This window comes from Catharus ustulatus, chromosome 6 (genome assembly GCF_009819885.2).
Source record: "Catharus ustulatus isolate bCatUst1 chromosome 6, bCatUst1.pri.v2, whole genome shotgun sequence".
NCBI classification, from domain to species: Eukaryota; Metazoa; Chordata; class Aves; order Passeriformes; family Turdidae; genus Catharus; species Catharus ustulatus.
In genome coordinates this window covers 55,774,902-55,802,133 of record NC_046226.1, presented here as the reverse complement: position 1 = coordinate 55,802,133, position 27,232 = coordinate 55,774,902, and the positions used below count along the sequence as shown (strand labels likewise).

Sequence of the window (27,232 nt, the reverse complement as noted above, 5' to 3'; positions counted from 1 at the left end):
AAGAATTCTTGGTCATGTCTCAAGGCAGAACTCTGAATTTTTTCAAACTTGTGCAGTTAGAGTATAGAAATCCAGTCACTGATAAGTACGTAATCAGTGGCCCACAAAGCAATTGGTGATGGGTGCAATTTTTTAACTCCTTTCTAGTGGAGACTGCAATTTTTAGCTTTTGGCCTAATATGTTGTTTTACCTTCATCTATCTTTTTAATCAGGCTAATATCAAGATTGCAGAAAACATAAATTAAAATAGTGAAAAATAACATATAGGGCAAGCTGTAAAATTTCAGTTGTAACAACCAAATCATAACCGTCCTTGTTTTCTGATTGTTCATCAAAGCTAAGCAAAAAAATCACATTGAATTGGCGTCTTTTGAATTGCTGATGAAAATCCGTATCTATTGACACTGCCTGTACCTCACTCCTTCAGCTCTAAAACTGCTCCTGCACTTTTCCAGTACACTAGCCCTGTGCTCTATCCAGGAAAGCCACTACACACTTCACAATTTTTATCACAAAAGCCATGGTTGGTTTTGAAGCAAGGAGGAGACAAACCACACACTGTCAGAAATTTCCATGGAGACTCTGTGAGCACTGTTTCCAAGGGCAAGTGTAATGTTCATCTCTGAAGTCTCATGTTAAAATTAGTTGTACAGGTTGGACAAATCAGGAACTGCATTCTTGGTAAAAACTCATTCATATGAGACAATGCCAGCTGTTCCAGGTAATCCCTACTCCATTTGTCTGCTGGAGCAAGACAGCACTTTTTCTTCCTTGTTTGTACAGATCTTTTATTTGTTCTGCTCCACATATATCAAATCCAAACACGAATTATTATAATGCCTCAGAGCTGCTATTGAAGTTTTCCTTCCTTCAGAAGATTCCAGACCATAACTGTACACAAAGAAATGATGCCCTGTCTTCTCCTACTCTTGTACTCTCCAAAGAAAGGTCCTATCACCCTGTCAAACCTGTCTTTCCACAGTGAGGTTCCCTTCATCTCCATGACCCTGAGCCACCAAACCTCCTCAAGCAAGAACGAAGCATTTGCTCTGCCTCTCATTTTGCCCCCTGCCAAACTGGACTCTCCCCTTCCCTAACACCTGGTACCTGCCACATGTGTTATAAATAGCACTAATTAGGATCCTGGTTGTCCATTAACTCTTTTATTATTCATGTGACATTTATCATAAATGCCTGATACTACTTACAAATGGTTGAGGTGGCACTTACACACAGAGGCATAAACTTCAGAGTTATAAGAGAAATCATTTAGCAGCAAGGCAGGCTGACTACATCAGGGTTGACAACCACTTGCTAGGGTGTAAATTTAAATCTTCTCATTCAACACAAAAGATAAAGTAGTTTCGCATTCCTAGAAGTGCAGATGGACTTCTATTTCAACAATCTTTTGCATCACTGTAAATATCTCTAAAGATGGCTTTCTCCATCCAGCCAGGGCTGTGCACTGCATGTTGGCCATGAAACAGAAAAAAATCCTGCCTTTCTCCAACAGAAAAGCCTCCTGCAATAGCCAAGTTGCAATTTCTCAGGATTATCATTATTAATTAAGTTGCAAAATTCAGAACGGAATAACCCCAGTGAACATAAATTACACAGAAATGGATTTGATTTGCATGTAATAATGGCTTCTTTCAGAATTAATTACAAATATGCTGGAGTGTGGATTAATGTCCTCCTGATTCAGCACTGTATGTGCATGTTTAGCTGCTCTTCCAAGTTAAGGCTAGGAGTAAATTGTCTAGACAATTAATTACAATTCTCCTCTTATTTTCCAAAAAAACAGTAAAGCTTTGTGCAGAATCAGTTACCCAGCCTTCTTTCACCCTTTCAGAGATCTTGAAAAAATCCATAGGCATATTGTCATTCCATAAGGAATTAAATTGCACACTATTCACCATCAATTCTATCCGTGCAATCTGCCAGTACAGACTCTTCATACTTCCCATGGATGAAAAGCCTAACAAGAAACCTAACAAGATCTAGAAATACAGCCTTGTTTCAAAACCCCACTTGACAGGAATAGGGAGAGCTTTGGAAGGACCCCTGCCCAGGGAACACAGCAGTTCCATTTGTAAGCTGGTCTTTAACACTAAACGCTAAACGTGAAATGCTAAATGCTGAATGCTTCTTAAGTAAACAAACAGCAAGGGAAATGTGCTTGAAGACAGAGATAAAAAAGCACATCTATTTACTTTAGAAACCTGCAAAGCCTGTTCTTTCATGGCTACAGCATGAGGAAGCGGTGCAACTATTTAAATTCAATCACCATGGGAGTTCAAGGCACACTCCATAAAAAGCTGCGTGTTGTACCCTCTCCCACATGCAAAAGCCAGCTCTGCAGAAATAAATGTTGTAACACCAGGAAGTATTTTACCAAACCATACATGAGCCTGAAGAACACATCCAATAATGTAAAATTAATAGATCTCACAGACAAGGCTTGATCAATTCATCCCAAAAGACCTATTTTCAATACCCAGTTCCACAGAACCACAGCATCTCTTTGTTGGTCATGAAAAGGTTGTGGGGGGAAGAGGAAGAAAAATTCCAAATCATGACTTTGCTGCAAACTGGCCAGCAACACTCAAAAGGAGAATCAACTATTTAAACAAAACTAAAATACCAACAAAAAATCCTCCAAAATATCAAACATGAAGATATTTTTGGCATGGATGAACAGAGTATATAAATATACCCTCTATATAAAGTAATTTTTAATGCAATAGCATCCATTGCTTTATTTTTTGTATTCACAGTGTAGTGTTGGAAAAATTCAATTTCAAGCCAAAGTAATTTGCTTTATTCTCCATGGTTACTAAATGCCACTAAACCATGGATATTTCTGAGTGCAGAAATAGTTGCATAAAAAGTCATTAATTTTGGTTACACCTTGAAAATATTTAGAAGAAACCAGAACTGACAGCCCACAACAAATATTGAAATTCATCTAAATTTCAATAACTGAAAGAAGGCTACGACCTCCCAAATATCTCTGAGAGTGCATTCCCAAAGGACAAAAAGAACAGCCAAAAAATTCCCAGCCAGCCTGACCACTGTTCTCCATCACTGCTTTCATGAATGCTGCATGAAGTTTTAAATTGATCAAGTGAAGCACATTACTGGTGTTAGCTCACAGAACTTGCTGCTCAGACGCATCCCACATCTTTTTCCAGAGCCAATTCTCCAACGGGAGCATCACTATTTCCCCAACAGAGCACTGAGAATCAAATTTCAGGATCTCCTACCTCGATCAAAAAGTCTCCAGTTCTCAGGCCAGCTTGCCATGCTACTCCCCCTTCATCCACAGATTCCAAGTACTGCAAAGCAGGAAAGGCTGGAGTTGGGGTGAATTCTTCAATTGGTGTGTCAGCTTTAAAAATAAATACCACATTAAAAAAAGAAAGTTATGGAGTGCTTGCAAATACCACTTGACTACAGGCCTACCATTGGCCATTCCAATTTAGGGTTAAAAAATGGTGGGTGCTGGAAGTGAGAGGGATGTGCCTCACGGAGATCAGGATGCTGGGGACAGAGTGCAACCCCTGTGCAATTGCAATCCACAGGTCTTCCTTCCAGAGGGGGAAATAACCTGCTCCTTTCATGACACAAACCAAATCAAGCTGCACCAGGCAATAGCTGGGTTCTCATATTCCAGGATATTCAGTATTGGCTCAAAGTAACCCTTTTGTGTGCCTGGCAGAATGCTGTAACTCTGGCAACATCCACCTAAAAATGAATTATGTGCTGGAGCCAGGAGAGAGCATCTGGCCAAACTAGGGGGGGTGGGGTGCGTGGCAAAGGATGAAAAAGATCAACTAGAATTTTTTTCCTCCTCCTAAATTTAGATGTGCATAACAAAGAAGAGACCAGAAAAAATTACTTTTTAGGACAGGAGGCACAGCTGGCCCTGTGACAGCACTGCCTGCCCCTCTGTGTCACGTACACACACGGGCAGAAAAGTCTTTTGGGTCTTTCACCTGAGGTGCCCCTGCTGCTACAGAGAAAATCTGGGGGAAACTGTTGGGCTCACCCAGAGGCAGTGAGCCCTGCTCAAAGCACTGATAACCCACACCAATACGCAGAGAGAAGGCAGAGCCTTGGGCTTTCCTGCTTCAACTCCAAACATTTCATTTGGCTAAAACTGGCAAAGCTTTCCCAGCCCTGCAAATCCACAGTGGCTCTAGTTTAGGTTTAGGGGTGGGGAACAGGCAGAGCAAAAGCCATGTCCCAAGAATGAAGACATGGAATAATTTTCATGCTCAAGCAAGGCAAGGGAGAACCCATGTGAAATGAGGGGGAGCAAGAGATGGGACATACCACCACATACATATATTCTTTTTTTAAATACAAAGGGAGCAAACTGCACTGAAAGTTAAAAAGCAAAGCATTAAATAGAATGCCTTTTTTAACTCGGAGGAATGCCATTGTGAGAGATTTTAGCCTACAGAGAAGTGCTGTGCAGCTTAACATATGAACAGTTTTAAAAATGAGCACACTACAGGCCATGCAACATACGTGCAGCTTCTCAAGATATAAAAAAAAAATCATATTTTCATACTAAAACTGCACCAATGTCACCTTGCAGAAGATCCACACCTATTTTAAACAAAACATCCCTCTCCTGTCTATTCCTATTTGCAGCCCTATTTAACCAGGCTGGTATTTGAAATAAAGCAGCAGTTTTTATGAGGAAAGCAGGTTTCCCATAGTTAAGTAAACTGCACAACAGAACAGATTAATGACAAAATACTACATCCACTGGCATGAGAAAAATACAGGCAAAACTTTCTCCCCCCAAAACGATTATGCAGTGCTTCTCCTATGTAAAAATGCAAACTGCTTCAGAGAGAAGGCACTGAAATCCATCGGAGTAGTATAGCATACAGAGAATCCTGTTGTCTAGCAACCAAGTGCACCAAGAATAATTCCTGCTTATATTCTGAGATGTATAAATTTCTTCATGCCCCTGCACATCACACACATACACACACACACACACACACACACATACACACACACAAACAGAAGCACATACCTTTTGCCCCTCTGAGCACAAATCCAAATCCTTCATTGTCTTTTTTCTGCAGGACCACTGCCTTTTCTTCTATTATGCAGTCACTGTAGAGAGAATTCCGAGGATAGCGACCATTATTACATCCCTTCATCACCACCGTAGTAGCTGCTCCTCCAGTGTGCAGGTTCATCATCATCACAGCCCGTTAATCAAATAATATTGCAGTAACCAAGCATGGGAAAATATAGAACAAATAGCAGCGAGGGGAAGACAAAGACTAAGGTGGATGGTAAAAGAGAACATGACAAAGCAACTTAAAAGGAATGAAAAAGGCAGAGAGGAAAAAGAAAGAAGAAGAAATCATGCATGGTGGTTTGTGTTCTATATGAATGACTGGATGAACATGTGATCATGTAATCTGTGGGCTAGCTAGGACTCTAAAAGGAAAAAAAGTAAGTGAACTGAACGACAGTATCATTAATAAACTCCTCAATCGTGGATGTACCAGATGCATCTTCTAGTGAAGCCAAAATGAAACCAACCAGAAGAAAAATGAGGCAGCATTTTAAATTTAAAGATAATAAATTATGATTTTCTATTAGCTAACTAAAAGGCACAAATATATTCTGAAAGCTATGCCTTGCATCAAAAGCCCTTTTTCAATCCTATTGAATGTTGCATGCTGCAAGAATCCCACATGATCATCTGACAGCCTACAATGCTAACAACGTGCAGCTGCCTTGGCGTCATCAAGCACAAATTTCCACAGCATCAAGAATCTGCATAATTGAAATAGTAACAAGGCATGCACAAGCAGGAAAACATATTTTCTAAGGAATATTTCCTGTCTCCTGATAAACAATTAATATTATAAAACAAGGAGATGGTGTAAAGGACTATTTATGTAAGCTCTAGTCCCTTAAAGAGAAAGTAGCCTTAGGAATCTCACTGTCATTGGCTAAGATAAAAGTAGAAGGTAGATGAAGAAAATGCACAAAATACACATTAAAATGGGACCCTTCAGATACAGGGAATGATCTGTAAAAGCCTTAAGGTGTTTAATATTTTTCATTAAACATGAAGTTACTAAATATAAGCTCAAAGCAATATTTTTTAAAAAAAAGCAGAAAAAAATTTAGAATGTTCTTTTAGGTACCAAAGCATTGCACAGCACGAGTTGCAGGGGTTAAGTCCATGAATTGTCAGCACTGCAAACTGTGCTGCTTTAAAATACCTAGAGAACTAGTTCAGATAGAAAGGGGTATGAGCAAGTTCACTTTCTTTATTTTTTTTACTAGCCAACTTCTGCTCCCACTGGTCTTGTACAGAATCCAGTCCCCAAAGCAGTGAATGCAAGGAGAGACTGGATCTGCCTCAGGGCCATCAATAATCCCCAGGGGGAGGAGGAAACTAAATAAAGAGAAATTGTTGTGACCTTTTTATTTAAAGCTCTGAAGAGGGATGATGATATCAGGACACCAATGGACAGCCTCCAAACTCCAGATTTTTTGTGCATCACAGACCATCCTTTTGGTGCCTTTCCAGCTCTGCGGGATGAAACTTCCCATGGCTGCTGAAGCAATGATGTAAGGTTGCCCCAAATGGCAGAGTGTTTAACACCACACATGAATACAAACTGCCACAGCAGTGACTTTGTGGGCAAGAGATGGTCTCCACCACCAGCTCTTGTATCTCTCAACTTATTGTTATTTACTGTGTCATTCAGGCATTTCCTGTTTTGGCAGTTAAAAATCTTCTGCTTCTTGAGAAAGCCCAACACCCTGCTGCTCAGGGGTATCAAGATGGGATGAAACATGCAACTCTCAGAGCCCATTGAGGTTCTCCATCAACATCCCGATTTTCTAGAAGCTGACTGCTCCTGCCAGTGTGTTGGTTTATTTCCTTCATTTCACCACCACATTCTCAAGGTGGGTCCCTGTGCTTGCCCTCTGAAGAGTCAACAGCATTATTTTTCTTAATACTCATCAAATTAATAAAACCCATTCCCTTTAAGTTTCCTTGTAACCAATCAATAGCTTAATAGAGCTTAGAAGGCAATTTCTGAGAGGGTAGAATGCAACTTCTGAGATCCTAATTATAGCAAGAGTTCAGTTCAAAGAATCTCCTTGAGCCTCCTCCCCAGATCCCACCCTTGTGTCAGTTCATTTCCATACAGAATTCAGAAGTTTATCAGCTCAGCAAATTCAGTATCAATTCACCTGGTCTACATCCAAAAAACTATAGGCATGCCGAGTCCCTCCAGAGCCAGCTCATGAAATGATGGGCATTGTCAAGTTAGGTTCACTTCATTCTAATGTACAGATTAAAGGTATAAAAACCACCTCTCATTTTCTTCTCATGTACAGCACATCTATTCTGTAAACTACCCCATTTTATATTTCAGTTCATTTACTGAATGTGGGGGTACCAAATTGCCAACATTTTACAAAGTTATGTGCAAGGGGGAAGTGAGAGGGAAGGGAGGGAGAAGCACAACAGGATTTTTGGTGAGCAAACACACAAACTGATCTCTATTACTTGACAAATACAACTTTCAAATACACAGTTGCAGTAATAAAGAAAACAGCATCACAGCCTGGAAAGTAAAAATGTAGGCTTGAAAAAATCAGATGTGCAGCATTTCTTCTCATTTATGTTCCCTAGGAGTAGGGAACCTGTAAAAATCCTATGGCTTGAGTAGCTTAAACTTGTTCAAGTAACCGCAGAAAGCAAATTGATTCTCCACACAGACCACAGTGCTGCAGAGTGAAGAACCAGCAGCAGGAAAAGGAGGGAAGACAAACAGGCACACAAAAAAATGAACTGAACTTGCAACCTCCACACCCTTTCTCCCAGAAAAGTTTGCTTTCCCAAGAAAAGGGGCAAAAGAGGGTTTAACCTCAGACTGTTTGCAGGGTTGCTTTTTGCTTGCTTTGCCATGCCAGGGCTCTCTATGCCAGTCAGGGTGGACTCTCCACCGCAGGTCTGTTCACAGTCCACCTGCTCCTGGCAGGCAAAGTGGTGCCAAATGTGAAAGTAGGTCAGAATTTCTCCCCACAAGCCTGCTTGGCAGCGTCTCTTTGATCCTGGAGGTGTTGTAAATACTTAGCAGCAGAACACAGGGTATGGCAACCAGTGACAAATGAAGGTGGCATTACATTAGGAGCCTGCTCAGAGGCCTGAGCTCATGCAAGAAGAGGAATTTCTTCCAGCCTCTTTCAGTATAATGCACAGTTCTGTGTGAGGCCAGATAGTCCCTGTTATCTGTGATATGCCAAATTTCAATGGGTAAAATCCCTGAAGTCCATTTCCATCCCAAACTGAAATGAAACAGCTTCCATTTCAGAGATGAGTCCTCAGAATATGACTGGCTCCATATGATGGTAATAAAATGAGTAATTCTAAAATCAATAGCTCATTACTTAAATGGGGCACACACTGCTGTGACTTTGGGCTGTGTAAGGACAAGATTCATTGCAGGCAAAGTTAAATGCAAAAGGCATCCAATCAAGTGCAGGATATTTCTGTGTGGAGCATAATCATAAAAACTTCAGGCCAAAATAACAGTCAATGTAAATCTCTGCTTTACTCAAGCAGTAGATATTAGAAAATATACTTATTCATCAGCTCATGTCGTTTCCTTAACAACTTAAGGCTCAAGAACTTGTGAAGAGGTGTTACAATTTCCATAATTTTACAGACTGACCAATGGCAAAAGGGAAATACAAGGATTTGTCCACTGTCAGAAAGATATGTGAGTTTTGAACTCAGTCCTGTTTCACATAACAACCATCATTTGCGTGGGCTTTTCAAAAGAGCAGGAATTCCTGCTTTGCTAACAGCCCATTAGGATAATATTTGAGGAAGGAAGGAGAAATGTCAAGTCTTTCATAAAGACCTGTATGAAGAAAATAAAGGTTGGAGTGCAGGCTCCTGCTGGAGGCAGGCCCACAAAACCAGGCTTCCTGTTCTCATCAAGGGTAACTACACTCTATCTTAAGGCATGACTTATTCCACAAGTTAAAATAATAAATTACAGAGGTGGAGGCTATCAGGAGTAAAGGATATGTTTAGGCAAGTTTGTATCAAGTGTTTCATTGCTGATTTCAACCTGAAAAATAGCAAGTAGAGGACACTCCACTGAAAATTATCACCATTATCTGGAAACAAAAGTGGTTATTTGGTATATTGCCAGTCTCTCCCCATGGCAGAAGAAAAAATGAATGTTAAAAGGAATTACGTTCCTGATTCTCTGCCATCATGCATCCCCTGGAAACGTAACCCAACCTTTTCAGCTTCAGTAGCCCCCGAGCCCACAATCCCTTCAGTCAGGACTTGCTCTCCCCTTGAGTGGGAAGTGAACTTGGCTCTCTCCAGGTTCACTTCTTACAGTTGGCCAAGTAAATCTAAATCTCTTCATTAGTCCTTTTTCCTCTCCTCAGCACTCTTGCAATTGCAATCTTTTGGAAAGATCTAGTGAGTTCACAGCTAGATAAATCCTAGAAGAATCAAGTGCTCTGCCAGGTGCAATAAAACGAAATCTAAATCATTCCATAAATTTATATGCAACGTCTGGAAGCAGTCACACTAATTCCTTTCAGGATAAGATGGTCAATTTATGGTGGTTATGCTCAAGCCAGAGAAGGGCATTTGGGAAATCTGTTCAAGAGGAGGAGCCCTTTGTGCATTATCCAACAGTCAATCCCTGTTAAAGGCACATGAAAATACTCTCTCCCTTTTTTCAGAAAGTAACCTGTCCTGATACCACATAAAATGGAAATTATGTCTACAGCAAACCATATTGTAGGATATAGCAAACTTTCAGTGGGAAAACATTTCCTATTACTGCTGGAAGGGATCAACTTTACAATTTATAGTCAACTACTCTAACAGCTTCAGGAAAATTGGCTAATCCTACTAATTAAGGTCTTCAAGATTAATGAAGACTCTTTCTGTGATTGTTCAAGTTTCCCAGGCAGTGATCCTCCACTTTTAGGTCTCAGACAAGAGCTCTCACAGCTGTCCTGTGTCAGGCACAGCAGCAATCATTTGTTCAAGAGGCAGCAGCTACAGCAGTGAGTGGGTTCTGTGCACAGTGGATAGGAAAATACACAGGCTGTCCCTAGAAAACCGACTGGCAACCCAAACAGAAACAGTGGGATGTAGACAACCATATATTCAAATTCATAGTAACCTCTCCCTGCACAGAATCCTAGGATCCCAGAATGGGTGGGGTTGGCTCACTCTGTACAGCTGAGCAATCCTAATGTCATATATGACAAGTCTTAATTATTTTCCTTTAGAACATATGTTTAACTAGAAGTTTAGAGCAATCTGTGTTTGGGAGGAAGAAGATATTTCAAAATAGATGGGTCAGGACCTCAGCACTTTCCTCAGGGCAGACAGAACCCAGCATTAGAATAGAAATACTGGAGAGCAGTAAACTTGAAATTGATAAATTCCTTACTAGGTAGCTGAAGATACAAGTCCAAGGAGTATGATCATGGTACAATAATTAAAATATGATGGAGAAGGAATGAAGGGAATCACATAGAACTAAAAATACTCTAAGTTGTTCTGCTATTTCATTAAAAAAATAAATTGGAAGATCAGGACTGCATATGGAAGTGCAGCATGGAATCAAATGCGTAGTACTACCCATGGATCTCAGCTTCACAGGTGCTCTCAAAGAAATCCATCAGCAGAATCTTTACTGGCACAGACAATTGGTTGCGTGTCAGTGCCTGACTGGCGCAGCTGGCACTCAAACAAAAAAACCCAGAGAAGACAGACAAAATCACCATTACCCCTGCTTGCACTGTTTCCCTCTCTTTTATAATTTGTGGCAAACCATTTCAAATTGCAATAGAAATGACATGGTCTAACTTCTCCTTGGTAAACTTGGCATAGCTGTGTCTTCCTCAGCTGGCTGTGTTCCAGCCAGATAAAGGAACAGGAAAATAAGAAAGGATGCTCCAGCAATACTCCTGTACCCTCCCCATATTAATATATTTGTCTTTCCAATCTCCTGTACCAGTGCTGCTTCTCCAGAGTTAGCAAGAATCTTGTGGAGTTCTTTAATCATGAGAACAGCAAGGCTGCAGATTTTGCTTTGAAATCTGCTGATGAAAGAGGGATATGTTAAACACTGGCTGTTTTAAAAGACATGGAGATATTCTCCAGTTCTGGATCTGTGCTCCACAGTGAGGGAATCACAGGCTCCAGTAAAACCTGACAGGGAACATCATATCTTCCACCTAAAAAAGGTGTTTCATTCACACTTCTAAACAAGGAATCAAGCCATCTTTATTGGATTTTGAATACTTGATAGCCTGGGTGAAAAAAGAACAGTTCTTCACTAAGTCCCCAAACTGACACTAATATCAGCCATGAAGGGATTCAGTAAGAATTAGGAAGTCAGAAAGATGGCGCTGCTTTTTCCAGCCTGTGATCAGCAGAGGTGCCCAAAAAATCAGCTATCATTACAAAGAAGCAACCTACAGTAATTTCACGAATACAAGCCGCACCAATTTGACCAAAATTTTGGTGGAAACCCGGAAGTGCGGCTAATATTCCGGGGCGGCTAATACATTAACAAAATTCTAAAAGCTACCAACACGGAAGTGAGAGCCCGCGGCAGCCCCAAGCCAAGCTGGAGCCCGGCCGGCCCCGGCTGAGGTGGGAAAGCCTGGCAGAGGCGGGGCCAGCAGTGTGGGGGGCGGGCGGCTGAGCCTGAGCCAGCAGGGCGGGGCAGGGGGGCGGCAGAGCCCGGGCCAGCAGGGCGGGGGAGCCCGGGAGAACTGGGGCTAGCAGTGCAGGGGAGCATGGCAGAAGCAGGAAGGCCGGCGGGTGGGGCTGCCTGGCAGCGGGGGAAGCCCAGCAGAATCGGGGCCAGCAGCGTGGGGGAGCCTGGCGGTGCGGGGGCCTGCAGTGCCGGCCAGGGCGAGGAAACGCGGCGGCGGTGCAGATGGGAGGGGGCGGCCGGCGAGCCCGCCGGCGGGGCTAGGGAAGGCGGCGCGCCGCGGCCGGCGAGCCCGCCGGCGGGGCTAGGGAACGCGCCGCGGCCGGCGAACCCGGCGGCGGGGCTAGGGAACGCGGCGCGCCGCGGCCGGCGAGCCCGCCGGCGGGGCTAGGGAACGCGGCAGCGGGGCGGTGCTGACGGGAGAGGGGGGCCAGCGAGCCCGGCGGCGGCGGCAGTACCACCCGGCCAGCCCCGCCGAGCCGTGGCGCTGAGCTGGGCCACCCGGCCCCGTCGGCAACCATGAGCGGGCCGAGCCTGCCTGGCCCCGCCCCGAGCCAGTAAAGCCCGCTATGCCGCGATCCTGTTACTAATTGGCCAATTTGTGAAAGCTGCGCACGGATTCTCGCTACGAACGAAAGTGCGGCTAATATTCGGGGTGCGGCTTATCTATTGACAAAGACAGCAACATTGTCGAGGCACCGGGGGTGCGGCTTATAATCCGTGCAGCTTGTATTCGTGAAACTACTGTACCTTAAAGAGAGCAACAGTGCTGTACACTTCAACGGGTTTATGCTTTACCAAAAAATACAGGTTCAAAAAAGAAATATTAAATTTCACAACAGAAAAGTTGTTGCACAATTTCTTTATGTAGAATGAAGGACAAATTTTGTCTCTCTGTTTCCCTCTTAGTCCACAGTCCTTTATCCAGCTTTTAATTACACCTAATATCATATTTTTTGGTGTGTAGGAGAAGAGAGTAGCCAATCTAAAGTAATACTTTTCAAATAAATTGATTTTGCTATGCGTACTTGTGGGGTTTTTTGTTTTCACCTTATGTTTCTGCAACTGCAACAACTAAAGTAAAAATAAATAATAATAAATATATTTATATAAATAGAAATAATAAATAAAGTAAAAATATTGATACATCAAACCAGGAAGTCAAGTTCCTGGAAAGAGAAATCATCCACTAAAAGTCTAATCCGTTATTATGTAGGAATCTTAGGATAGGATATGAAGGCAATTAAGAAGTCAGTGGTAAGTTCATGATCCTAAGCAAATATATATTTAGTGCATATATGTACCATATGTATGATATATTGATAACCATGAATATATTTATTCACAATTATAGAAAAATCCGAGTATTTTAGCCTTTTTTAAGAGAAATGTTATTACTCTTTCACATCTGCACTGGTAGAGAGAAAACAAAAAATCATTGGGGATGAGGAGAGTGGCAAAATGAGATTAAAAATAAAATGACCTTAAAAAAAAAAAAAACCTTAAAAATAAAACCTCAATTCCTCTGTATTAATTAATTTCATTTGTCTTTTAAAAATGAACAGTCATTTCAAACACCACACATGACACAGTGACAACCAGACATGAGACATGCAGGCAGGAGTCCTTCTGCTATGGAACAGGAGAGCTTTATAGCCCAGAGTCCTTCCAACCCCTTCACACAGATGTTCCACCTAGCACTGGAATATTTTGGGCTCCAGCACACTCCACTTGCACCTGATACTTATCAGCAATTTTCAGTTTTCATTATCAAGCATTTCAGCAGTGTGAGTCTGGACTGTGAAAATATTAATATTCATTGCTAGTACAATGAGCCTTGAGCAAACAGCCTGTCCAAATACTCACATATGTTTAGGTAACTAGAATATCTGTCTAATAAACATTTTACTGTTTAGGTTTGTATTTTCCTACCCCAAACGAGCTGCAGTTCCACCCTCTGATGTTGCCACCAAACCACAGAGAAATAGGAATTATCTCCCTAATCATCTTAACATGTATTTAGATTAAAAGAAGAGTAATTATAGATGTTAAACCTACTGGTTTTTTTTATAGTTGTGGGGTTTTTTGAATTAATAACTTTCCTGGTGTTTTTTGCTAAAATTGGTCATTTTTATCACAGACAACTTCAGTATCAAGGAGAGGAATATGTTCAAGGTTATCAAACAGGACAAGTGACAAAGGCAGAACAAAGGAAGTAACTTCAGTCACACCTTGGGTTTAAAAGGAAACAAACAGAAAGTGTTTTATTAACACTTTTTAAATGTGTTACAAGCCCTTTAAGGTAGCAGTTTGACCTTGCAAGTCTTTAAAACAATTATTAAACTCGCAGTACATTTTAGTATCATGACTCCACTTGCTCCAAGAGAGTCTAAACAAAACTAAACTAAGAAATAGGGGAAAGAAACAGACTGGTGATAAACATGAGTTTCAGATTAGTTTTAAGGGATCCCTCAGGTTTACCACCACACCCTGTTTGCTACAATGAGCAGGAGGAATTATCTTCCTCCTGTCCTGTGTTCCTTGGAATAAAATACAGCCCTGACCACAAGGAGTGTGAGTAGCCCTGGCTGTTCATCTCAGCTTTACAGATGGAAGTATTTAACTTACAAGTCTGCATTGTACAGAAGAGTACAGTGCTTAAATCAGTGTTAAACACACTGCAAATTTTTATGACCAAAAATGTTATGCTTTTAATAGATAACTTACAAGTAAGTTTGAAGTTCTGTCTCAAAACAAATGAGGCCTCACCAAAGGCATAAAGTTTTTCTGAAAACATATATTCTTCTCCAATAGCTTTAAAAATACAAGGTACAGTGAGAAACTTTAATTTTCTAGTATTTTGCACAGAAGAGCTGTAAAGGTGTTGTGAATTACTGTTAAATTTTGACATTTCCCTTTAAAAATCCTGACTAATCATGTTATTTCACAGTCTCATTAACATCAGAAAGGAGGTGGCAACTGTACCTTCTTTTCTAAAATATATTTTCCTTCTCCATTTCTCCAATTGCACTAAGCCCTTGAGTTATTTTAAGTACTCCAAATTTTGCTTACCTTCAAGACAAAACGTCCATCTTAACAGCTCTCCTGCCTACCAGCATCATCATTTTCAGCAATTCTGTCAAAGCATGGCCAGTTTAGCCCAAAATGTTACTGAAAAAAGTCACTGACTTGACAATTTAATTTAAATTGGCCATGACTTTTCTTAATTATGTGAGTGTTGAACTGGAACCTGTCTTTATTGCCCCCTTGCCTTTCACATTCAGCTCGTTGGTTGCACTGATGTGGAATTTCTGGGAATATGAAGCTTTCATTTTTGTACTGGAGACAGCATAAAAATGTTGGTCTATCATTTCAAGTCAATTTAGATGCATAGTTTTTAATGCATTCCATAATTTATGGTGCTGGAAGTGTTTGCAGTAGAGGTATAAAACACCTCTGCCATAGGTGCAGCTGCTCCAGGTTTGGACATACTCGTCTAAAGGATTCCACAATCTACTCAGTATCAGCCCTGGTGTTCAACTGGAGCAACAAACCCTTCATTCTGTTATCTATAAAAAGTTAGAGAAATTAGAAGACACATGGGTAATGGTCTTTTTTTCTACTAAAAATGCAGTTGCCACTTTTTGTTGATGCACACATTGAACGTTCGCTGCTCCTCAGCTCAGAACCTTGCGATGAACTCGGTTTTTATGTAACACTTATCCCTTAAGCCAATCTTTTGTTGATACATTTTAGTGCTTGTCAGGCATCATCTCTCCAAAAACAGGCTGACATTTTGCATCAGAGAGAGCAGGGAGCCCCAGCAGCATCACCAGCTACTCAATCGGTGCATCTGCCAATCATTCCCATGGAGCACCCTGCAACATCCACAAGGATGGAGAGAGCATCTGCCTCTTGGCTCAGGGAAGGAGTGACACCTTCAAAGGGCTTGGATAAAGCCCTGTTCTGTCCAGCAGGTTCCTGGCGTTCAGTAGCAGCTCAGGCTGTGGATTTAAGTCTGACACACATGGGAATCAAGCCCAGACCTCCTTTAGTCCAGGTGAATGCTCCACCACCAGCTATTGTTTGCTCTTTAGCTGCTCTCTCTTTATCGGGTTTGACTCCATTTCTTAAAGAAACACAGCTCCAGCACATCTGGTTTGTCCCAGGAGAAACAAGGCACCCTCCTCCCAACACCTACTTTTTGCACCATGGAAGAGACTGAGGATGAAAATCCACCCCTTTCCAATTTTGGATCATTTCAGCTTTTAAGAGGAACAAAACACATATGTTGCCTGCCAGCCACCCTGAGAATTTTGCCTCATAGATCAAATTCTCCAAATGCAACAAATATTTGTGAAAATCTGCCTGGAAGTGGGGTAAAGGGGAAGAGTGGTTTAAATCACTCCTACTGGAGGCAAGCCCACAGTGCGAGCTCACCAGTTATTTGTTCCAAAACTTCCAACTGCATCACTCCCAACCAGAGGCACCATATGGAGGCTTTGCTCATCTGGTGATGAGGGGACAGCACAGCAGCCAAAGTTGCCCTGGGGCAGGGAAGTAAATTGTCATAGGGGCCAGGATGCAGGAATGGAAAACACTAATTATTAGAAACCTAATCATTCTCCTTTCTCCCCCTCCCAAATAAAATCCCATTTGAATCTCCTGCTTCCCTCTGCTCTAAATATGTGGCTTTTGCTTCCAACCAACCTGGTGTCACACCCTCACAAACTTCTTTCTGCATCTCCACTCCTTTTTCTTTTCCTTTTTAAATTCCTCCAGTCTAATTTAAAGAAAAAAAATCACTTTATTTCCCCTATGCACAGGACACAGGCTGCTGCTTTCAGTGGCGACATTTAAATCCATGCTGTCCTCCAGCATCCGGCCGGAGGAGTTGCAGAGGAAATCCTGCTGAGCCTGGGAGTACCAATTGCTGTGCAGGAAATGGCACAGCCCCCAAATCCCAGCCCTTGCAAGCAAGCAGCAGCTTCACTACCCCAGGCACACAGTTAAGTCTGGACTAGCACTAGATGCTAAAAATTTTTCAGAAGGAGCATTGCAGCATTGTAATTCTAAATTTGGGAAAGGTCTTTTTTTTTTTTTTTTTTTTTTTTTTTTTTTTTTTTTTTTTTTTGGGGGTGGTGATTCTGGTCTCTCTGTGCTAGCACTTATCACTACAAATTTGGATCTTACAGTAATTGTATTAGATCCTAATAGTGCAATTATAGTACAGGTTTAGCTGGAGAAGCACCACAATACAGATGCACACACACACACCCCCCCTTTTTACCTTCTATTTCAGCAATTCCTTTCAATATTTTCTGTAGTCAACAGCACAGAAAGCTCTATCATGGCATCACACAACAGTAGGGGAGGCAAAATGCAAAGTTGTTCATTAGCAACCAAAGGAATTTCCATTAGAAATTGAATAACTGTAAACGAAAAACTTCACATTTTACCTCTCCACCTGCTCCGTGGAGGCTACGATGTGTTAATTATTGCTTAAATACATATGCAATTCTTCAAATTGCATCAAATTATGCTCTTCAAGTTAATGAGGCCCAAGGTATTTAAACTGAGCTACCCTTGCCTTTCTGCCTCACGTTAAGAGCAGGTCAGTGGCATCAGACTGTTACACTCCCAGTTAATTAATTAATTCAGAACAGACAACAGGCAAGTCCAAAAAAATAACTTCAGACATCAGGTGAGATTACATGCACACAAAACATTTGACATACTTTTTTTCCCTACAATTTGGCTGGTGCTGACTGTTCTATATGCCCAAAAGAACCATGATATCACATCTGCAGAGATTTTAAATCATTAAAATCTCACAGAGCTTTCAGATGTAACCACATCACCATCTCACAGGGTTACATTTAATTACAATATTGAGAATACTCAGATATTTTTGTTACCATCTTCTATGCAAAAATTGAGCTATGTGTATAAGTAAAAAAGTTAAAATGTTGCTGGTTTTACTTGTTTCCATCAGAGGAAATCAAGGACTATGTTTAAAATATATGCCTGCAGGTAAGAACAGCTGTAAAATCACATTCCACTTATTATCAATATGTCAATCAATGTGTGGATTAAGAGTGAACAGCACCATTTTAATCTCCTTATTCCCATTTCCTCCAAGAGATCACCTGAACAGTACAGACTTCCCAGGAAACATTAGTACAGTGGAACTGGTGATATCCAATAGAGAACAAACAAACAAGACAGCAGTGCGCAGAATCCTAGAATGGTTTGGGTTGAAAGGGACCTTAAAGATCCTTCAATTCCAATCCCATATCATCTAGTTCTACCCCAGTTCAGAAAATCCAATTTTTCTCTGTGTAACAAGACCTCTCTCATTGTTCTGCCTGGGCAGAACCAACGTGAAAATGTGGGAAGCAGGATATAAAATATAATAAGAACTCTTATACTTTCCCTCAATTTTTGCAAGGATCCATTTGCCAGGATTTAGTGGATTGCTGCCAGGCAAGCAGCAGTCAGCAAGTACATATGCCAAATTCCCCACCCCAGGGACAAGGGGCCATCATAACCAGGAGAAAATCCCTTTGCTCCCCATCAGTTTTACATTCCTCACAACTTGCAATAGTCAGAAACCCACCAAAATTTTCCATCTGTTTTAAATCTATGTTTTATAATTTTAAAATCTATATTTAAAGAGATGAGCAACCGCATTTCTCCAGAGGGAGGATTACTTATGTGAAATATCCACACGAAACCAGATCTCAAACCAGTAGAAAGTATTTCTGCATCAGGCTGAGAGCTTCCAGTAAAAAAAGGTGTGTAACACACCTAATGCTTAAACTACCAAGAAGCACCACTTACATCACAGCTTTGGGACAAAGGTAGCCAACAGATACATTCTGTGGGCTAAAAAAATTAAAAATATAAGCAAGCTCTCCACAGCATTCTGAGTTACAGGGGCAGACAGCTTCAGCTGTGCCAAGGAGTCTCTCTGACCTGCTCAGGATTAAAGCTCAGGCTGCTCTATCCAACAGTGCAGATGACAACAGCAGCAGAGAATGGCCTGGAAAGAACATCTGAGAAGAATCTCTCTGGTTTTTATTAGGTGTTTGTACATAAATTGTCTTTTGAAGAGTTACTCCTGTCAGCTTCTACACTCGTGGGACACAGATGTTGCCACTTGACTCCAAGTAGGGACAGTAGGGTTAATGAATTAAGTTTTTAATTAAGTTTTCTTTCAGGTTACACCATCCTATTTCCCTCTTTGTCTTCCTCCAGAAAAACAGAACAAAAACCATAAGGCAAATCAATTTGTTCTTGTCATTAATGTGGCGGCAACCAGCCTTTGGAAAAGGTTATTTGTCATCACATCCTCTCCTGCAAGTTCCTTAATACTGCTGGATCCATGGGGCATCAAGGAAAGGCACCAGGAAAACTTCTCCCATGCAGGGATTAGAACCAGTTAAAGTGTATGGAGAAAATCCCCCATGTGAAAGTCAATAATTCTGTGAAGAGAGGCACAGAATAGGCGGGAAACCTTCAATTTATGTGCCTATTTGATTGCACTGAGATTGGCATCCAGTTGTGCTATTGGCTTTTGCTGCTGCTGGGGGTGGGAGATGGTGCAATGAATGCAGTAGGAAAAGTTTCCACTGTCTTGTCCTAAAGTTCCCAAATTCATGGAGGCAATGGATCATGTTTTCTGCCACACCAAGTTTATCATTTTTACATAGCACCACACTGTCTCATATTATTTATGTCTCCAGAGTATAAAACTAAGTTATCACTATATTATCAATCCCCTTCCATTTAAAAGGGTGATAACATTTTACATTTGAAATTAAACTAATTAATTCCACATATTTTCCTGACTGAACAATCCACTGTCCCATCTTGAAAGAATTAATCAATTCCCTCACTTCAGTCAAAAAGCAGATAAAAAATGATAATTTCTAAAGGTTTACCTTAGCTTTAAGTTTCAAAAAAGATTTTTTTTTTTTAAATTTGAACATCCATTCTACACTTTAGCAATACTTTCCATTATTAAACTGAATTCAACCTTGATGAATTAACTCATTTACGCCCCACAAATAATTGCATTTGAATTAACTGCTGAATAATCCAGGGAAGACAGAAAACTTCAGAGATGTGGCAGAGTATTCTTGCATTATCTCCTTGCAGTTTTAGTGATGTATCTGCTCTTCAGGACAAGGAGTGGGGATTTAAACTGAAAGTGGATAGACATTAAGAAGAAATTCTTCCCTGTTGAGGGCATGCCATCAGCATTTAAAGCAGATAATACATCAGACCTGCTAGATTCAAATATTATATTATATTAGAATGATATTCAGTGACTATTTGCACGAGCAAGCAAGTCTCAGTGCCTTTCTCCACATTAGTAAGCATCCTCCCCATTTTCCCAAAGTTAATGTATGGATAACTGATCTCTTATGCAAAGCTGAAATAGGATTTAATGAAGCTCCATTACTCAAGCTGCACATTTTCCTCAAGATGAAAAATGCCATGTACAATGTATTTTCCTGCATGTGAATAAGCCCATTAATATAGATTTCTGAACAGAGTGTTTCTACTCAGCAATTTTTGCCCTTTGGGAGGGAGAAGGAAGAGAGAAGGGAGCAGACACTTCCCCTCACTCCCCCACATCATCTCCAGAAAGGAACTGGATCAGCTTTGTTAATACTTTGGATTCAGAGCTGTTCTTAGCAGAGGCACAATTGCCTTCTGACAAATGTTTATGAAACCTTTGCTGCCAGCATTAAATCTGTTCTAATGTATTCTTCCCCAACTTTGATACAAAATGATAACAGAGAAAGAAATCAAAGCGGTACAAACCTAGCAATACCAAAAATTGCTCTCACTTTCACACCTTGTTTGCCTCTTTGAATAACTCCCCCCTTGAAGAAGCCCTTGTGAGGAATTAAATCTGGATGTACCAACAAGAGACATTAATCTCCAGACAGGTTCTGAAATGCAAATTCCTTTTGCTTTAGCAGCAATATGCAAGCACCAATGAAATCACTGTTCAGAGGTACAAAAAGCTGATTTGCAGCCTCAGTCAAGTACCTGAAACACAACTTGGTGTGCTATTGGCTTTTTAGTTTTCCTGGTGTTACTTTACAAAAATTCTAGATTTATCATACTTTGCTCAAAAAAATGTGTTAAGCAAGTCTACCTTTCCACTGTATTTCCTGGAATTTCACATTAATTCTGCCTCCTCCTACCTTTTCCTCTCAATCTCTACTAATACTCTTCCAAATGGATCCACTGGGTCTCAGATTATCTCTGGAAACTCAAGGAATGTTTTCTTCCAAACCTTGCCAGGAGAACTCTGTTGCTTTCCCTCTCTCTCCTCAGATAATTAATAGATATCAACTGCAGACACACTTCATAACTAATTCATATAAGGCTGTAAAAAGTTGTTTTGTTCCTGATTATCCCTCCTGCTCAGTTCTGAATCAGATAAAGGTATATTTTTGAGAGCTTTACAGTTGCACTGCACAAACCCAAACCCAATACCTTTACAAAAAAACCTCAAATCAAAAAGAGAAAAAAAACAACTACTTAAAAAAAATAGAAAAAGGTGGAAAGGAAGGTTTTGATGGAATTGGTATTTTCTAATGAAAAAAATATCTTTTTAGAAAGTAGCAAGAGGTTTCCAAGTGGAATTATTTGATATCTCTGAGGCAACATGCAGCAGACACAGCTTCTCCCTTTTGCAGTAACAACCCTATTCATTCACACTGAAATACAGAGACAAGGATATGGATTTTGTAGACTAATGATCACTTGAACCTTGCAAAAAGCCAACTCTTTTTACTCTAAATGTCCCCAGTAACCAGTGAGTCTGCTCTGCAGAGCTTGTCTCAGACTATGGGTTCACAGCTTCTCTTGACAACTTTACCATCATCAGACTCCCCCAGCCGATCACATCATGTCCAACTGGGAATTTCCTCCCCAAATTGTTCAACTCACAGAGAAACTGAACAAAAGCAACAGTTACCACATTCTTCTTTTTTCTTTTTTTTTTTTTTTAGTATTGTGCTACGTGAAACACTGCCATTACTTCACACATTTCAGAGTTTTTCCTTTTCTCCTACAATAAAAGTGGTTTCCTTGAAAAACACAACAAAACAAACAAACAAACAAAAACAAAAAACCAAACTCAAGCTCTAATTGGACATCCAGGAGAAAAGAAAAATACTTCCAGTATGCCATCAAAATTTCCTCAAGAAGACACCAAAAGCTAACTGAGGTTCTGTGTTTTAAAGGTCATCCTTTCTACCAGTAGTCATCTGTATGTTCAAGGAATATCCATGGGGGAGGAGAACCTGCTCAAAAATCATGAATTCTCCACAAATAAATAACCTAACCTCTCATTTCCAGCAGCATCAGTTCTACTCGAGTTCCAAAGTTACTGTTCAGAACAACAAATCTCTTTCACCACTCCCAAAACTAAACAATGAAACTTAGGACTTCGGTGCTCCCGAATTTTCTACACCCATCCCATGTGAACAAAGTAAACTGCAATAAAAACCAATTGAGAAGTTAAATGGTACCCTCAGAAGCTCTGTTTAGTAATCTGCTTCCCTCTTCCCCTCCAAAGCCTAAAGTAAGAATTAAATAAAGCTGGGAAGGTTTTGTAAACAGATTGCAACCAAAAGGAAAAAAATTCTTACCTTGAAGCATCAAAGCTGTCATAGGATCCAACCGTGTAGTGTCTAAACAGCTTCTTTGATCTATCTGCTCGAGTTTCTGCACAGAGAAAAAAAAGAATTTTCAATACTTCTATATTTCTTAATCAGGTGCTGAAGTATTTGTTTTTATTCCCTCGCAGTGAATGAATGCAGTTTCAAGGCATTTCGGAAAAAAATGTTTGCTTTGGAGATATTCTTTTATCACATCAGACACATCAAGTGAATAAGGAGAACTTTTTGGAGATCATGAATCACATAATTCACAAGTTTGAAAGCTCCACTCACATTCTCAGTGGCAAAAACTTTTGCGACCAATATTTGGTTCTTTTATAGCAAAGAGGCAAAATAGAAGAAGAAAGAAGTAAGAAAAATCTGAAATGCATGTCAGAAAGGTTGGGAGAATAGCCAGAATATGCAAAACAATAATTTTTGCCTAACTACGGGTTGGTACTCCAATTAAATCACCTTCGGTTTGGCTAAGAGACATCAAAAATCAGACAGTGAAGTTTCTGGTTTAGATTACGACCATGAAAGTCTCATCTGCACAGCTGAGGCACTCTCCATGGAAGGACAGCCTGACACAATCCCAACAGATTTATTAATTCTCCAAGCCAGACAGAGCCCTCAAGGCACAGCACGTCTGTGGCACAGCTTTTAAGGATGGTGCAAATGACTAGATTTGAGATTGGTGCTGTCAAATGACCAAGGGCAAGACTGCAGAGAAAAAAAGAACATCAGAGCAGGATGGAAGGGCTTTGAACATAGAAGCAGGAGAAAGTCCTGGGAGGCAGACCTTGGGAAGAAGGGTGGTAAAAATGCATATTTCCTTGCTTTAACCAGTGCTGCTCACACGTAACTGGATGATGCCCCCAGCTGGAGGCATAAATCCAAATATACCCATAATACAGAGAAATTCCAGCTGGAAATGTACATTTAGGTTGCAGCTGCTAAAAGAGTAAGAAAGTTATTTCTTCAGAGCTGTGCACCAATTGGTAAGGTCCACGAAAAGCCGTACTAGGGAAAAAAAGAAATATTTACATTTATATAGATTTTGTGGAGACCAGTCAGCCTCCATCCTACAGGATGGCCAGACAGGGAGAAAATCTCTACAATATGAACTAAACTTGACACTTTAGTTTATTTTGTCCCTTTGTCACTCGTCTACAACCTGGTTTTTTGCCTAAAAGGCCCTTCCTTTATCCAAAATTCCTGCTCCTACTGAACAAATTGCAGTCTGTTCCCCAACAAGCAATATTCTTTTTTCATGCCATTCTAAAAATCAGGTGCAAACAAAGAGACACAAACGGAAGAAACATAGAAAATCATAAACCCGGAGTCCACTGTGAGTTTCCCCCTGGCCTGTTCTCAGAAGTCCCCCAGAAATTATTACAAGAAATAAATTATGATGAAGAATATTTTGAAATCTTAAAGCAACTGCTTGAGCCTTAAGAAGCCAGATGTTCCCCCTGCAGAATCTGTTTTCTGTAGTGTGATATTTCAGCGCTATAAGGAATACAAAGTGGGTGGGAGGGATGGGAAGGCACAGCAAGACAGAGAGCTTTGTTCAGCTCCTCAGGATTGCAGAGCCAGCACTCTTCAGCTGCAGCTTGGATTCGCTCCCCTGCTCTGCCACCCCTCTGTTTCCCCCCACTCCTCGGTGTGCAGTCAGGGGTTCTTTGGGAAAACAGAAGCTTTGCAAGGCGCTGAACTCGAGGCTAAGTGGCAGCTTCCCAGGCTGCTGTGTTAAGTTCTCTAATTACTTTCTTTCGCTCAGCTCTGATTCAGATTCCAGGCTGCCCTATCACACAGTATAAGTACACACAGCCAGGAGCAGGGGGGAGCACCAGGAATCTGCCATCAGAATGAAGTGGGGACTGAAAAAGGAAAAGGATTCCATTCCCTGACTCGACAAAAGAACACAAAGAACCCATAGGCAAATGCCTAACAAATGCTGTTCTGAATTCAAGCCAAATATAGCATAGTAACGCTGTTATAGGTATAATAGCACCAATGGGTTAGCTCCAGGTTTCCCTGGATTTGTACCTATTCTTATGTCCCAGGTTTTCTTAAGACCAGCATTCTTTTTCAAAATGCTTTGCAGCAAGTTAGGACCACCTAAAACTAACAACCTCATCATCATTTAAGAAGCTTTTACTCACAGAATCTTTAGAGGATTTCTTCCTAAACTTGGTTGCAGACAGATTAGAAAGAAGCAAGAAGATATGGACAAGAAGGTCTAGAAAAGCATTATTTAGCAGTTTTATTTTAATAAGATAACTATTTTAACAATACTGCATTTTTACTGAGAGGAACGTCTGTCACCACACATGAAAAGTCACTACATCAATTTGGATCAGTTCAAAAATCTTTTCTAAGAGGCAGAACAAAACATCAGGGTTTGCAAAAATGGTCCCGTTTCCTTTACATTGACAGAAGAGAGAAACATTGGGATATCACTTGAAATTTCTGTATCTCTTGAGAAGTCCATATTTTACCAGAGTAAATACCATAAGAACACAGCAATTTTTTCCTGGTCCATCCTCCACTGAAGCCAGTGGAGCTGCAGTAGAAATAAGCTGTGTGCCCTGGGCAATAGTGGTAATCCAAATAATAAAGCCCCAGCTGTTTCTTTATTAGGATCATTTATTGTTGCAGACATCTCAGGGAGTAACAGGCTCAAAGCCTGCCCTTCCAGAATGAAATTTATAGGGTTAGAAGAGGGGTGAGCACTGAGAAAAGTGTAGGCAGAAAACATCTCCCGCTTTCTCCACCTCGGGAGTGGTGAGAACTTCTGTCCTATCTCAGTCTCGTAAGTGACCACAGGACTCCAGTAGGTCTTGCAGACATTATCAAAAGCTGAAAACTCACTGCCATGAAAAGCAAGGAATAAATTTTGGACACTAAACCACACAGATTAGGCCACTCGTGCCCTATTTCTGCCCATGGAACAATTGTGAGCCTGTTCCAGCAGCCAGCCCGATTCCCACCCTGACACTCCTGCTTGGAGTAGGTTGCTTTGATATTGCTTTGGAAGGGTAAAGAACTAGGAGGGGGAAAAATCCCCACGACACTGTCTCCATTCCTTGTCTTCTCCCTGCTGCTCCTCGCAGGGCATTTCTGTACCATGTTTCCAAGGAAACTGCGCAGGAATGCTGTGCCAGCAGGGATACTGTCAGAGCCTGCCAGCACTCTAGGAAAGGTTCAGAGTCATGTCCACGCCGTGAACAGAGGAAACAGCAGTGGAACAGCAGGATTTGTGCTGTGATACTGGGAGGAAACCGAGAGCAGTAGGCTCTCCGCAGATACCACTGGTGGGTAAAGGTGGGGTTTATCCCTGTCCCAAAACATGCAGATTTTCCTTCTTCCTTCCCCCTTCCCCAGTGACAGCCATGGGAGATGCTTCACTCTCAACAGACACTTAGAAATGCTCTTTGTCAGTGCAGTTCAGGTACAGCTCTCTGCAGGTGCAACAAACGCTGATTCAAAGCTGAGGAAAGTGGTCTAATAATAAAGTCAGCAGAAATTCACAATTCAAGGATACTTGTGCTGGTTTGCAGCAAGACAGGCCTCCTGTAGAGTTTTTCCTTAAATTGATCCAAATTTGCCCATAAGAAAAAGTGGAGAAAAAGTTCAAGGGATTGAAAACATCACTAAAAGCATGCATTTTTCTATCCCAAATATATCCAAAATATCTGTCTTACCAAATGATGCTTCAGAAAATAATCACATTAAAAGATAAAAATATTTTTCATACCATAAACTGTGAACTCTCAGTAACTTATTTTACTTATTCAATTTTCCCCTTAGAAAATGGAGAGTGACCAGAATAGAAACTGGATTTTCTATTAAATATGGTACATTAAAATAGTGAGAAGTGAGAAGTTTTTTCAGGCCTGTAATACAATTGTTTAACACGACATTTCTTATTGTTTGTTTTGAGCATTTCATTTGAGCCATAGGAAAGATGAAGTTCAGGGATCCTCCTCCAAATCAAGCGGAATAGGATTATGGATTCTAAAAAATGTACAAAAAAATGGAATGAAGAAATAGAAATGGAAACTTTATTAACTGTTTGATTATTGATTCTGATGAAGGTTTATAAAAACTCATGAAAGTGAAATCTGCATGTATGTACCACCCAAGAATTCAGAAGAAATTACCATTATCTTTTCCATATCTTTGCAAATCTGAGGTAAAAACATGGATGCTTCATTTGAAGGGATAAACTGCAAGGATCAAGAGAAAAGAAACACATGATGAAGGCATTATAAATGGTAAATTAATGAAAACCTTTAATTCATGGTTTGCTTTCTACTGTTTCAGTTTGTGGATGATCCCAGTGTTCAGTTGATGTGACGCTCTCAACCAATTTTTCTTCCAGTTAAAGCTGAGAAATAGCAAATCTTGTGTGTTTTTTGAAGTTTTTCAGATTTGAGAAAAAGCATAAAAACGTCTCAAGAACAATTTGACTGGAACAGCAAATCCTTGGACATCCTCCTGCCTTGCCTTTCTTTTTTTTTCCTTTCCCTACTAAATCTTATTTTCAGAAAAAGAAAGGAAGACTGAGTGTTGATTCTCCCCTTCTTCCGTAAAGGAAGATTAGCTGGAATACAGTGAATTTGTTTACTCACAAAGGATGCTGAAATGGCTGATCAATGGAGTGGATCAGCAAGTTTGTTTGCAAGAGAAACCTTAATAACTGAAATATGCAACTTGGACCTGCTGGAGAGGCAGTTATGTAAGAATAGTGCTTCCCA

At 40.7% G+C, this 27,232-nt stretch overlaps 1 protein-coding gene across 1 annotated transcript in view; it reads right to left on the bottom strand.

Moving 5' to 3' along the window:
- The window catches only part of LOC116997458 (SH3 and multiple ankyrin repeat domains protein 2-like), a 267,147-nt gene that overhangs the window by 98,282 nt on the left and 141,633 nt on the right, over nt 1–27,232 (bottom strand). The window contains 3 exon segments of the mRNA XM_033062189.1: nt 3,268–3,392; nt 5,058–5,140; nt 22,458–22,533. Coding sequence (XP_032918080.1) covers nt 3,268–3,392; nt 5,058–5,140; nt 22,458–22,533 — 284 coding nt within the window.